This window comes from Doryrhamphus excisus, linkage group LG5 (assembly GCF_037039965.1).
Source record: "Doryrhamphus excisus strain RoL-2023G ecotype Guam linkage group LG5, RoL_Dexc_Guam_v1.1, whole genome shotgun sequence".
In the NCBI taxonomy this organism is placed as follows: Eukaryota; Metazoa; Chordata; class Actinopteri; order Syngnathiformes; family Syngnathidae; genus Doryrhamphus; species Doryrhamphus excisus.
Genome location: NC_136361.1, coordinates 18,417,839 through 18,433,237, shown reverse-complemented (window position 1 = coordinate 18,433,237; position 15,399 = coordinate 18,417,839). Strand labels below are relative to the sequence as shown.

Below are 15,399 nucleotides of genomic sequence, written 5' to 3'. Positions count from 1 at the left end.
CGCCCGAAGACAGCTGGGATAGACTCCAGCACCCCAAGCGACCCTTGTGAGGATAAGCGGTAGAAAATGAATGAATGAATGAATAATGAAAACCATCATGATAAAAATGGGATTAGCATGTAGACTTGGATTAGCAGTAGTATGATACACAAGCACCCGTGCACACACACTCGCAATATTTTGCAGATACTCTAACCGCAATGTATTGATCAAGTACCTTCTCACCTAACATCAAATTGTGTAGGGAAATCAATAATACCAATGGTTGATGTTCCCTCCGGGAGTCTGCAGAGGTGTGCAAGAGGAGAAATATTAGAGAGTAGAGGAGATTACCCAAACCTCACACGTACGTGATGTTTTTATGTCAATCAGTCATGGCTAATTGCTTAAAAATGGTGGCGCTTTGTTGTTATTGTAAAAGCTACACCAAAATGTGTTGCTTTTTCAGTTTCCTCGTGGGTTTAGTTTATTTGTATGCGACACTTGCATTGCACCAAAAACTTTAAATTCACCACACATGGTCTTGGTACTTTTCAGACATGTTTTACAGGTGGAAGCATAAAGGTTGAGGCCAAATGTAAAGGTTGATATCAAATAACAAAACAACACAAAAAAAATGTGTTGCTTTCTCAGTTTGTTGGTTGGTTTATTTATCTGATTCTCTTTCATACACAGAAATCAGCACCATAAAAATTCTTATTCACGACACAGTTTCTTTCATTTGGGACTCAAAAGAAACTTGCAAAGTTTGCTTCTCACTTCCTGCTATAAATGATCTTAGGAGTCAAGATCCCGTTAGGGCACCAGTGGTCATTCACCCCAACATGTCTTATAGTGAGCAGGGTATGCAGGACATGCTGGAGCCTATCCCAGTTAATTTCGGGCAACTGGTCGCCAGCCAATCACAGGGCACATATAGACAAACAACCATTCACACTCACATTCATACCAATTAACCTGACATGCATGTTTCATACAACGACCCCATATAGGGGTATATATATATATTTTTTTTTTTAATGTAATTTGGAATGCTAGTGTTTCCACATTCCTGATTTTATTTTGGCATGTTGAAAAAATATTTAATTTCCTGTATCTCAGCAAAGTTTTATGATAAGAACGCCATCCAAATGAGTCTCTAGAAAATCAGATAGGCGGACACATATTCAAATAAAACTGCACGTCCTTGACAAAACATGCATTGTCAGTCATCTTTTCACCCCTTTTATTGACATTCTTTTTATTTTATATTCAAAAACATATGACATATGGTGCCCATTATGTCATTGTATGGTCATATCACCTCGTACTTCGGTACGGGACAAAAAAACATTAAAAATGTAAAAAAACATATTAGGAAAGCAGGAAGTGAACAAATGTAACAGTTATTTATTGTAAAAGTACCAGATGGAGGGGTAGGATTTAATAAGCCTTGCTTCTTCCTACTCCTTTTGGACATGTGGAACTGTGAACTGATTATGTGATGCATTCAATTGTAATCTGATGCATGTTCGAATGAAATAAAACCATTACCAAAAATGTAAACATTTGAATTTAGTATCCCCCTTGCGATCTGTTTTTTTCATCCCAGCTAAGATGTCAGCAATACTGAACAGTAATACACAAACCAAAGTCCCATACATGCTGTAGAGTCGTGTCAACCAATCCATCCAGATTTCATGCACCCCAGGGGGCCTACCACCTCGGCAACTTCCTCGTTGGAAGACATATTGGTGGGATGGAGTGGGTGTTTCTTTGTACTAGTCCACAACATCTTAAATCCAGGTCAGCAGCATGTTGGTTTATTATAATCAGGACTGTTAAAGCAACTTGCTATGGTTTGATTTATAAATCCGACAGCTTCCGAAAAGAGAAATGACTGCCGTATTGCACCTAATAAATGTTATCCATCTTACAAGGAAATATTCCACAAACAAAAGAAATGTGTCCTTACAACAAATGAATAAAGTTATAAATGTTGATCTGCTGTCACATAGATAAATGGGACATAGGGTTTTTATTTTTGATGCCTTAACAAATGTTTGATCTCCGCCATCCTTCTCACAAATTTACCAATAGTTTCTATGTATTTTTGTCCAATATGACGATCTAAGGCATTTATATTGGAATCAATCAACAATGCCAGAGGCTGTAACTTTCATTGGCCTTATTGATTCTATTTGATGAGAACACATGAGTGTTCTTCCTGGCAAAGATAAATGAGAGAAATAACTGGAGATGAAAGCATGTTTGTCCATTCATGCATCAGACAAACTGCACACAACGAAACGTTATTTCCATGTAATTGGATATAGACTTCTTCTGTAGATAATTAGTCTTCTCATGTGGAGCAAACACAGTGTGTATACATTCAACTAGGAAATAAATGACAAGTGGATCAAAAAATATTGCATACACAGCTCAATTTCTTCAATTATCATCCAGGATCTCATTCGCGTCTTGTTTTATAATCTAAATAAGGAAATGTAAACGGCAAAAATGAGCACATTGTTACATTTTCATTCATTATGCTTTCATACTAAATTGAAAAGCCATTCTATTGCTTTGCTGGTATCCTTGAACACTTGTACACACAAGTACACTTGTCCCAAGTAGTAGCTAATCTATTTCAATGGTGGGCTACTAATAACATACTTCATGTCATGATATAAGGGCTGCACGGTGGATAAGTGGTTAGCAGGCATGCCACACAGCTAGGAGACCCGAGTTCGATTCCGCACTGTGTGGTGTTTGCATGATAATTGGCAACTCCAAATTGTCCATAGGTATAAATATGAGTGTGAATGGTTGTTTGTCTATATGTGCCCTGTGATTGGCTGGCGACCAGTCCAGGGTGTACCCCGCCTCTCGCCCGAAAGACAGCTGGGATAGGCTCCAGCACCCCCTGCAATGCTTGTGAGGATAAGCGGTAGAAAATGAATGAATATCTTTGTTTTTCTGCCAATAGTGACAGCATGCTAGCTCGGGTCACAGGTATGCTGGAGTCTATCCCAGCTGTCCTCGGGCAAGAGGCGGGGTACACCCTGGACTGGTGGCCAGCCAATCACAGGGCACATATAGACAAACAACCATTCACACTCACATTCATATCTATGGACAATTTGGAGTCGCTAATTAACTTAGCATGTTTTTGGAATGTGGGAGGAAACCGGAGTACCCGGAGAAAACCCACGCATGCACGGGGAGAACATGCAAACTCCACACAGAGGGTGGAATTGAACCCTGGTCTCCTAGCTGTGAGGTCTGCACGCTAACCACTCGTTCACCGTGCCGCCCACATGCCATTATAACGTCAATATTTAAAAATATGATTTTTTTTAAGCCCGATATTGCTTGATATTAAGTTTGTAAGTCATCTATCAAAATGGGCTCCAGGAAAAAAAGCGCAAAATACAGTAAGCATTTTACGGTAGGAGGATTAATACCCTGTATTTATATATAACCGCAGCAATAAATCATGATGATTGCTTTTGTTTTGGTATATAGATATGTTTTTAATAGAAATAAGACACATTCATTGTGTGCTCTGAAAACTGTACATTAAAAACAGGCAACCCCAGGTCAAATCAAAAGGCAAGTAAGGACTTGTGGGGAAGGGGCCGTATATGACAGGCTGGGGGCACAGATTGTGATTGGGGCAGATGAGTGAGGGGGAGTGGGCGGGTGGGCGGGGCAAGGGGAAAGCGTCTTAAAGGTAAAGCTTCCAAAAAGAGTAAATGGCGGTGATATAAAAACACGCACGATTACATTGTGATACAGAACACACATGTAGTCCGGTATCCTGAAAAAAGACAAGGGTAGGTTTCTGTTCATATTTGTATATCAATGATGATATTGATATTGTATCAATGATGACAACTATTCCCCAAGCACATTATGAAAGACATTGAAAGGCTAAAATCCGATCTGTAGAACTCTGTGAAATAATTACAATGCTGTACATCATTGTGCTTTCTTTGCAAAACCATTGTTCTTTAAGTCAACTCTTCCTTGTATGTATCATCATGACATTATAGATATATATTTATAGATCCGCTCACGTACACATCTTCCATTACCCGCACTCACATTCCTTATTAGCTTGTTCATGGAGTGTAAAATGTCAACAAATGAAGAAATAGCATGAATTCGGATGTGCTGACGGCTGTCTGGATGCAGCAGCAAAGTCGTTTCTGTGGGTGGCACCGAGGTTGAGACCCAATTAGATACTTATGTGCCATTTTGGCTCATGTTTTTTTTTTTTTATCCTATTTCCCCTTTCACTTGTCTCCCCAGTGCCTGTCTTGCCGGGGTGGATAAAGTACAGGAGCCAAAAGGATGTAGTAGAGGAGGCGTGAAGGGGGAGGGGATTGCATTAAGGGGCACAGCGGTGGATTCTTGGCAGTCTGCCTCTTCAAAACTTCTTGTTGAGATTTCATTCCATCACGGAAACGGAAAAACTTGAGCCGTGTAAAACATCAATTTGGAGGAAAAAGCGAATGCAACGGAGATGCAGTAACACTTTGATCCAAAAATGAAAAAAAAAAAAAAAGGGACTAATTACATTACAACCATTACATACATACTAGACAACAGGTCATTTACCTTCATGTATGATACACAAGGAGTCGCTGAATCCCCCCCCCCCCCAATCTGACACAGTTTGGTATGCATGTCCATATTCAGAGGGAGATAAGTTCATGTCTGATAAAAAGACCATCGGAACGTGATATGAAAATGACGTACAAAGAGACATCATGATGCCAGTTCCACTTTCCACTTTTCCTCGTATTTTCAGTGCACTCCATCCAGTACATGTGGCGTGTTGCTCGTTTGTCCAAAAGCCAAAGTGAAATATGATTTATCACACCTCCGTCTGCAGGTCCATGATCTCCTGGCCCACTAAAGGGATGGTTGCACTTGTCTTCTCCCACTCCACCGCCTGCATTTCCAAAGGGGAGGGAGCCGCTGCCGTGGCCAGGTCCTTCCTGACCCAGGATGGGGGGGAGTGGGTCTTTTTGATGCCTTCCCACACCCTCTTACTTGGGGTCTGCTGCTTATCCTGATCATAGGAAGAGAAAGCGTTTGCTTGTCAAAATAAGTACGTTTAAATCGTCTAATGTGTAATTACTATAGCAGTTAAAAGTCTGTGTGTTCAAACCTTTGTGTTTATATCAGAAGGTAAACAAAAATGGCCGACAATTATTCACTATTATAACAACTTATGTGTTCTTCTGTGCTGAAACTAAATTGCCTTTCTGCTATGATATAGCTAACATTAATATTGACAGGGAGGCCCCTCCCTACACGAAAAACATGCGCTGTACGCAGGGCCTAAAAAAAAAAAAATTCTGAGCATGAACCCCCCCCCCAAAAAAAAAAAAACATATATATACCGTATTTTCCGGTTGGCTGTTCCTGCGACTTATACTCCAGAGCGACTTATAAATGAAAAAAACGTTTATGTTACATAAACAACTTTTCTGTTTATGTTTATTTTTTGTGTAGCTGAATAACCGTTGTGTTAGCATATCTTAGCATATCCTAGCATATCTATATTCTTTAATTAATATTAGAACTTGCCTTGCAAGATGATGTAATGTCTGTTTTGGTCAAGTAGTTTTTAAAATAAATTACCTGCAAAAAATGCGACTAATACTCCAGTGCGACTTATGTATGTTTTTTTTCTAACTAATATTACATAAATACTGGACACCTTTTCTGTTTATGTTTATTTTTGTGTAGCTGAATAACCATTGTGTTAGCATATCTTAGCATATCCTAGCATATCTATATTCTTTTATTTATATTAGAACTTGCCTTGCAAGATGATGTAATGTCTGTTTTGGTCAAGTAGTTTGTAAAATAAATTACCTGCAAAAAATGCGACTAATACTCCAGTGCGACTTATGTATGTTTTTTTTTCAAATTAATTATGCATTTTTGGCCTTGTGCGACTTATACTCCACTGCGACTTATGTATGTTTTTTTTTAACTAATTATGCATTTTTGGCCTTGTGCGACTTATACTCCAGTGCAACCTATGTATGTTTTTTTCTAATTAATTATGCATTTTTGGCCTTGTGCGACTTATACTCCAGTGCGACTTATGTATGTTTTTTTTTTAACTAATTATGCATTTTTGGCCTTGTGCGACTTATACTCCAGTGCGACTTATGTATGGTTTTTTTTTACTAATTATGCATTTTTGGCCTTGTGCGACTTACAGTGAAGAAAATAAGTATTTGAACACCCTGCTATTTTGCTATTTCTCCCACTTAGAAATCATGGAGGGGTCTGAAATTTTCATCGTAGGTGCATGTCCACTGTGAGAGAGATAAACTAAAAAGAAAAATCCAGAAATCACAATGCATGATTTTTTAACAATTTATTTGTGTGATACAGCTGCTAATAAGTATTTGAACACCTGAGAAAATGAATGTTAATATTTGGTACAGTAGCCTTTGTTTGCTATTACAATGGTCAAACGTTTCCTGTAGTTTTTCACCAGGTTTGCACACACTGCAGGAGGGATCTTGGCCCACTCCTCCACACAGATCTTCTCTAGATCAGTCAGGTTTCTGGGCTGTCGCTGAGAAACACGGAGTTTGAGCTCCCTCCAAAGATTTTCGATTGGGTTCAGGTCTGGAGACTGGCTGGGCCATGCTAGAACCTTGATATGCTTCTTACGGAGCCACTCCTTGGTTTTCCTGGCTGTGTGCTTCGGGTCGTTGTCGTGTTGGAAGACCCAGCCACGACCCATCTTCAATGCTCTGACAGAGGGAAGGAGGTTGTTCCCCAAAATCTCACAATACACGGCCCCAGTCATCCTCTCTTTAATGCAGTGCACTCGTCCTGTCCCATGTGCAGAAAAACACCCCCAAAGCATGATGCTACCACCCCCATGCTTCACAGTAGGGATGGTGTTCTTCGGATTGTACTCTTCATTCTTCTTCCTCCAAACACGCTTATTGGAATTATGACCAAAAAGTTCTATTTTGGTCTCATCTGACCATAAAACTTTCTCCCATGACTCCTCTGTATCATCCAAATGGTCATATGCAAACTTAAGACGGGCCTTGACATGTGCTGGTTTAAGCAGGGGAACCTTTCGTGCCATGCATGATTTCACATCATGACGTCTTAGTGTATTACCTACAGTAACCTTGGAAACGGTGGTCCCAGCTCTTTTCAGGTCATTGACCAAGTCCTGTCGTGTAGTTCTGGGCTGATTCCTCACCTTTCTTAGAATCATTGAGACCCCACGAGGTGATATCTTGCATGGGGCTCCACTCCGATTGAGATTGACCGTCATGTTTAGCTTCTTCCATTTTCTAATGATAGCTCCAACAGTGGACCTTTTTTCACCAAGCTGCTTGGTAATTGCTCCGTAGCCCTTTCCAGCCTTGTGGAGGTGTACAATTTTGTCTCTGGTGTCTTTGGACAGCTCTTTGGTCTTCGCCATGTTACAAGTTAAAGTCTTACTGATTGTATGGGGTGGACAGGTGTCTTTATGCAGCTAACGACCTCAAACAGGTGCATCTGATTCAGGATGATACATGGAGTGCAGGTGGACTTCTAATGGGCAGACTAACAGGTCTTTCAGGGTCAGAATTCTAGATGATACACAGGTGTTCAAATACTTATTTGCAGCTGTATCACACAAATAAATTGTTAAAAAATCATGCATTGTGATTTCTGGATTTTTCTTTTTAGTTTATCTCTCTCACAGTGGACATGCACCTACGATGAAAATTTCAGACCCCTCCATGATTTCTAAGTGGGAGAAATAGCAAAATAGCAGGGTGTTCAAATACTTATTTTCTTCACTGTATACTCCAGTGCGAATTATGTATGTTTTTTTCTAATTAATTATGCATTTTGGGCCTTGTGCGACTTATACTCCACTGCGACTTATGTATGTTTTTTTTTAACTAATTATGCATTTTTGGCCTTGTGCGACTTATACTCCAGTGCGACTTATGTATGTTTTTTTTAAACTAATTATGCATTTTTGGCCTTGTGCGACTTATACTCCAGTGCGACTTATGTGTGTTTTTTTTAAACTAATTATGCATTTTTGGCCTTGTGCGACTTATACTCCAGTGCGACTTATGTGTGTTTTTTTAAACTAATTATGCATTTTTGGCCTTGTGCGACTTATACTCCAGTGCAACTTATGTATGTTTTTTTAAACTAATTCTGCATTTTTGGCCTTGTGCGACTTATACTCCAGTGCGACTTATGTATGTTTTTTTTTTAACAAATTATGCATTTTTGGCCTTGTGCGACTTATACTCCAGTATAAGGAGTTTCCCGCTTTGTCTGATTCCCTTATGGAATGACGTGAATTCCAATTATTTGAAGCATAGGCACACTGTAGACGGAGAACAGTAAGAACCTACTTCACAATACAGTATTAGAAATAATAAAAAAAAGAACTCTTGGTTCGGTTGCATGTTGTTTCACGGCAAAACTGTACATGAGACCAACTCATTTAAAAAAACGTACGCTTCTAAAACTAGTATGTATCAAAATGGACCTTGGGTGTAGAACCGCTCTCAGATGCCCTATAGTGTCCACTGTAATCATACATTTTCTTTCTTGATCTGTTAAGCAGGAAAACAGTTTCTTATGCTTAACAACAAAATTCTAAAGGGCAGTTATGGGGGGGGTTGCAATTTCTATGGTTGCATAAGCATGAACAGAACTTAATCTCCCAATAGCAACCCGGGGCTCATTTGTCACACACACATCATTTTTTTTACAGCATGAAAACAGAATCTCAAATGAAAAAGGAAGTTAAAATGATTGTAAGAACTGAAAGAGAAAGCTGGAAAAATGAATGCATATCATTCAAACAGACCATTTTAAAAATGTAGTAAAAATATTTTTTTTCTAATTAATTATGCATTTTTGGCCTTGTGCGACTTATACTCCAGAGCGACTTATAAATGAAAAAAAATGTTTATGTTACATAAACACCGGACACCTTTTCTGTTTATGTTTATTTTTTGTGTAGCTGAATAACCATTGTGTTAGCATATTTTAGCATATCTATATTCTTTTATAAATATTAGAAATTGAAAGATTTTTTTTTGTTTTATTTTGTTGAAATAGAGTTTCCTGACAAAGTCAAAAAGCCTTCATGCAATAAACAAATGTTATGTGATTCTTTTTATGATTTAAAATGTAAATGTAAATGTAGGTCGGTTAAAAACCTAGTTCTGAGAAAAACAGGGCGTAAGACGTCATCCTTCAGTACTTCTAACCTACTATGACGCTTCAGGAGGAATCACTGAGTTCTATGCAGCAAAATAATGATAAGAAGCAACCAACAATGAAAAAAAAAACTACCTAACCAGCTATAAAGTTTAGAATTTCACAGATCATATTAAATTCATATTAGTCATTGCATCAGTTCAGGTGAAATAAATAGTTCCAAGCTGAAACACAATCACACATGCAGTACCCGTTTGCTTAATGAAATCCAGGTGGTGACCTTTTTGTGGGGCCAGGCGGTGTATGAATTGTGGCAGCTGCTTTGCTATTCATCATCAAGTCTGCAGGTCCATCATGTGTGCTTTTATTGTTTGCATGCAAAGAGTGCAGCATGAATGGGTTGATTGCATGCCAATGAAAAAAAAAAAACATCATTTCTGAACAAAGCATGCATTTGCCTCTCCAAAAAAAACAAAAAACACTATGTGGACAAAAGTATTAGGACACAGGAACTATGGAGCGGGTCTTCAATAAACTTTACTCTTTTTACCCTCTCACCAGGAAAACACTGAATTCCACCCAAGCATACTTTCATGGATTTTCAAAAGGACTTTTCCTAATCCCTTACCATAAAATTGTATGCCCAAATTGTGGAAAATGCAACTAATTGGGTCTTACACACAAAAACAGGTTTTGGATTTAGGCTCGTGTTAGGTGAAAGGAACACAACATTAGATAGGAGGAAAAGGGGGGGGGGGTGTGGGAAGGGGCAGAACAGAATAAAGTTAAACTCTTTACACTTATGTTGGTCTTGTCGCTGCTGGCAGAGGACACACTCCATCTTTTGGTAGCATTGGCATCAACAGGTGGAGAATCTCTATCCTTGTCTGCACTGTGAATCTTCCTGTTCAGGTCCTGAAACATGTCCTGGTGGCGTTTCCGGGTGTGCATTATCTTCTAACACAGGAACATTGGGTATTACGCAAGGGAAACAGCACAGACTGCTATGAATTTTGTCCTAATTCTCAACACTGAAGTCCCAATCAAACACTAGCCACGTTTACATGGACCCAAATATTCCAATTCCGGAAAGTTTTTCTTCTTCTGTTGTTTATTGGCGGTTGGCAAGCAGCTTTCGTGTGCATTAGCGCCATCTGTGGAACAGAATCTAAACCCTTCTATACGCCATTCACAAGTCCAGTTTTATTAAAAAAGAAAACACATATCTATATAAAACATGTGCTGAGCTTAATTATAAAATATTAGAAAGATTGAACTTTATCTTTTCCTGTTCCCGGGTGCGTTTTTTCAGCGAATGCTGAGATTTGACGTAACACGCAGCTCGAGACGTTGTTACACCCGCAAACGTAATAACTGCCCACAAACGTAATACAAATCTGCAGCTTTGAATGTAATAATCCTGCAAATGTAATAAATTTCCCACAAACGTAATAAAATTTGCACACTGCAAACTGAATTTCCTGACTTAAATTGCTGAAATTATTACATTTTGTTTGTGGGCGTACATGTGCGTTTTAGTTACAGTATATTATTGTATGTGTGATTTTGTGTGTATATGGGGAAGAAATAATCAAAATAAATAATATAATAATAATTATTATTTTATTAAAACGATTGCAATTATCATAATTATGTTATCTTTTTAAATTTAAAATAAATTATAATTTAATAATTTAAGATTCCTTTAATGTATTCAAACAATACTCTTTGAATAATATTTTTTCCACAACAAAAAGAAAAATAATTATCTTGTTAAAATCCTCAAAATGACATCTACACCTTCTCCCTCATTAAAAGAAGAAACAACAACCACAAAGATCATTATTTTGTCTGATATTACATTAGTGGGAAGTTATTACATTTACAGATTTTCACTTTCCCACATATGTAATAATTTTTAGAATTATTTGTATTTGTAATACAATAGAATAATACAATAGAATTATAATTATATTGTAATAGAATTATTTTGTAATAAATTCAGTATTAAGTTTGCAGTAGGCCAATTTTATTACGTTTGTGGGAAATTTATTACATTTACAGGATTATTACATTCAAAGCTGCAGATTTGTGTTACGTTTGTGGTTTATTACAGTTATTACGTTTGCGGGTGTAACAGACGTTCTTCGATTTAAAAAAAAAATGGAGGCGAGCAATCGGCACTGGACTACTGCGGAAAGTTTGTTTTTGATTCAAAGTAAATTTCAAGACCGGACGAACGGAAAAACTGGCAATACGGAGTTAATCCAACAAGTGAAAGAAAAACTCCAGGAAGTCGGTATCACGTGATGTTGGTGTTTACGCTTTACTGGGCATGCCCCATTGACTATTCTGGTTGATTATAGCGGCGCATGTAGACACGCGATTGGAATATTCCTTTCCATGTATACCATTGCTTTGGGAAAGGTCATTCGGAAAGAGAAAAACTCATGTAAACGTGGCTAGTGATTAATACATAAGTGTAATAATCATAGCAGTACTAAGGTCTGTATGAATCAAAGAGACTAAAATTACCTCAAAGTCAAGCTCTGCATAGCGTGATTTTCGCCTCTGGGGGGGGGGGGGAGATGATACAGAGAGATTAAAGATATGCCTCGCGAGCAGACAAACGCTCAATCTTAAATACATTTTTCTTCTAGTCAAGCGTCAAAAAAAGTGTTTGTGCGTCTCAGAGGCAAGCGAGTGAGTCACCAAAAGAAGGAAGACAAGGTTTGTTGCTGGTCATTCCGACCCCGTTGGCAAAATTTTGCTGTTAACGCATTGTGACCAAATGACCTTTAAGTCAGCTGTCACCGAATCGAGAGGGGAAAAAGCTGACCTTCAGGCTGCTCAGTTGCTGTGGCAGCTGCTGCCTCGCACGCCATTATGGAAGTGTGCTTTGCCCTGAAGTGAAAAGACACCAGCAGGCAGATGTCTCGGCCGCTGCGTGCTGATCGCTGTCGCCTCATCCTGCCACTGCGGTCCGGACTAGAAACTGGGACTAAACGCTAACCTTTTCAACGTTCAGTGTTTTCCTGTGCAATGAAAATCCTCTCTTAGACTTTAGATGTCGTTGTGTTTGCCCGTGAAATAAAAACAACATTTACTTTAAATCATCAGTGATGCAAAAACACCTGAACATGCATGAAATGGCTAAAGCTGATATGTGATGAGGCAAAAAGGAATGATTAACCACAATGAAAAACACAAATGCATATTTGGCAACCTTGTCATGAATATGTCCTCCATTTTGTGTCATTTCACCAAATTTAACACGACAGTGACACCACTATATAAACAATGGCAATGTTAACAGCAAGAATCCAGTGACAACCATAGGACTCGATTTAATGGCGGTTTACTAACATATTGGGATATTAATTTTGAAGTCCTAATTGGGACATATGAACACCTAAAATTCAGGATTCTACTGTAGTTTATGAAACTGAAAGTAAAGGCTTGTAAAGGTTGTGGATTTGAGTATGTAAAGTAAACACCGCAGAACATGCGCATTGGTTAGATTTGTTGTCTGCTAACAATAGCGATTTGGCCAAGTTTAGCTTCTCACATTATCATTGAATGCATCGTAACAACAATATGAAATTGCTTACAGTTCCTCTAAACTGTACCATTTAAGAGACGTTAGCATTCGTCTGGTATATTTGCGTTGAAGTGCAAAAATTTGCAAAGAAAATGCAAAAAATGCAAAAAAAACATTCGTATTTTCACCCCAGTAATTTTGACACAGTTAAAAAAAAGTCAACAAACTGAAAGTAAAGGCGGTTGTGGATTTGAGTATGTAAAGTAAACACCGCAGAACACGCATTGGTTAGATTTGTTGTCTGCTAACAATAGCGATTTGGCCAAGTTTAGCATCTCATGTTAATTATCATTGAATGCATCGTAACAACAACATGAATGCAATTGGTGTGTTCTTTTAAACCGTAATTGCTTACAGTTCCTCTAAACTGTACGATTTAAGAAACATTAGCATTCGTCTGATATATTTGCGTTGAAGTGCAAAAATTTTGGGACCACCTTTCGTTTTTTCACCCCAGTAATTTTGACACAGTTAAAAAAAAGTCAACAAACTGAAGGTAAAGGCGGTTGTGGATTTGAGTATGTAAAGTAAACACCGCAGAACACGCGCATTGGTTAGATGTGTTAGCATTCGTCTGATATATTTGCGTTGAAGTGCAAAAATTTGGGACCACCTTTCGTTTTTTCACCTCAGAAATTTTGACACAGTTAAAAAAAAAAGTCAACAAACTGAAGGTAAAGGTGGTTGTGGAATTAAGTATGTAAAGTAAACACAGCAGAACACACACATTGGTTAGATTTGTTGTCTGATAACAATAGTGATTTGGCCAAGTTTAGCTTCTCATATTTACTATCATTGAATGCATCGTAACAACATAAATGCAAATTGACAATTTGTGTGACGGTGTGTTCTTTTAAACCGTAATTGCTTACAGTTCCTCTGAACTGTACGATTTAAGAGATGTTAGCATTCGTCTGGTATATTTGCGTTGAAGTGCAAAAATTTTGGGACCACCTTTCATTTTTTCACCCCAGTAATTTTGACACAGTTAAAAAAAAAGTCAACAAACTGAAGGTAAAGACGGTTGTGGATTTGAGTATGTAAAGTAAACACCGCAGAACACGCGCATTGGTTAGATTTGTTGTCTGCTAATTGCTTACAGTTCCTCTAAAAATTACGATTTAAGAGACGTTAGCATTTGTGACATTTGGCCAAAAATTTTGTGCCACCATTCATTTTTTCACCCCAGTAATTTTGACACAACAACATGAAATTGCTTACAGTTCCTCTAAACTGTACGATTTAAGAGGCGTTAGCATTTGGTTAGATTTGTTGTCTGCTAACAATAGCGATTTGGCCAAGTTTAGCTTTATCATTGAATGCATCGTAACAACAACATAAATGCAAATTGACAATTTGTGTGACAGTGTGTTCTTTTAAACCATAATTGCTTACAGTTCCTCTAAACTGTACGATTTTTTTAGACATTAGAATTTGTCTGATATATTTGCGTTGAAGTGCAAAAATTTTGGGCCACACTTTGTTTTTTCACCCCAGTAATTTTGACACAGTTAAAAAAAAAAAAGTCAACAGTAAGACAGACGACAAAATTTTCCGCAGAACCTTGTTTGGAGGGGGGGGTGCAAATCAAGGGCAAATGACTCCAATTATGGTGTGGATTGAGATAAAGGCACAGGAATGTGTTACAAGCCAATGGGATTGTCCATCCCCCTGAATCATAATAGCACCCCCATCTGTTATCATCCATGTAAAAGCAAGTAGCCTGCTAACTAACTCACAGATGGACAAAGAAACATCAATACGCTACATTTTTTTTAACCGTTTGACTTTGGCAGAGGTCTGCCAACATCTCTCTATTGAGTGGCATTCTACGTCTACATGGTAATTAAAGGGGGCATTATGGAAAACTGACTTTTTAATTGCTTTTATACACATATTTGGGTCCTTGGAGTCCCTGACCGACCACCCGGTGTAAAATTACACAACCAAGTCATTTCTGGTTACACAACCAAGTCATCCATATGTCGGATATCGGAAGTATTGTGATATCACCGAGTTCTCGCTGCGTTCCTGCTGAGCCTCCGTTTCTTGTCTCGCACAGATGTCACACATCATTGCATCACCTACCTACCAGCCACAGATCACATTTATTAGCCATTCTTTGCAGATCTTCATTAGGATCCCCCCCCCCCCCCCCCCGGTTGTAGTTTTCTGGCTGTAACGTTGAAGGAGCGAGATGCGCTAAGCTGCTCTTTACTGCTCCCCTCTCATCACTTCTAAGTGCTACTGCAGTAGAGGGGCCAGGGGGAGTAGTGACACAAGACGCCCCCCCCCCCCCCCCAAAAAAAAAAAAAAAAAATCTGCTGATCTGAACAGGGCTATTTGAGGGTTGTTAGTGTCTGTAATTTGTTAGTATTATGTTATTATTAAGATAGTACATAAAAATATGTATTCAAGTATTGCATGGATGGATGGATGGATGGATGGATGGATGGATGGATGGATGGATGGATGGATGGATGGATTATACGGGAGCCAGGCAACGACATTTCATTGGCAATTTCACTGCTGTGTTATTGTGCAATGACAATAAAGATCCATCCATCCATCCTTCC

At 38.5% G+C, this 15,399-nt stretch overlaps 1 protein-coding gene across 6 annotated transcripts in view; it reads right to left on the bottom strand.

Annotated features, from left to right (window-relative positions):
* Positions 1-3,812: 3,812 nt before the first annotated feature.
* Positions 3,813-15,399, bottom strand: part of adgrb1a (adhesion G protein-coupled receptor B1a) — a 119,741-nt gene continuing 108,154 nt past the window's right edge. For 5 of the 6 annotated variants that reach the window (XM_058052774.2, XM_058052770.2, XM_058052775.2 and 2 more), the window contains 3 exons: positions 11,758-11,793; positions 10,021-10,179; positions 3,813-5,062 (listed from right to left, as the gene is read on the bottom strand). In XM_058052774.2, coding sequence (XP_057908757.2) covers positions 4,865-5,062; positions 10,021-10,179; positions 11,758-11,793 — 393 coding nt within the window. In that variant the 3' untranslated portion in view covers positions 3,813-4,864. The remainder of the gene's footprint in view (positions 5,063-10,020; positions 10,180-11,757; positions 11,794-15,399) is intronic. The other variant, XM_058052778.2, reaches the window with a different exon arrangement.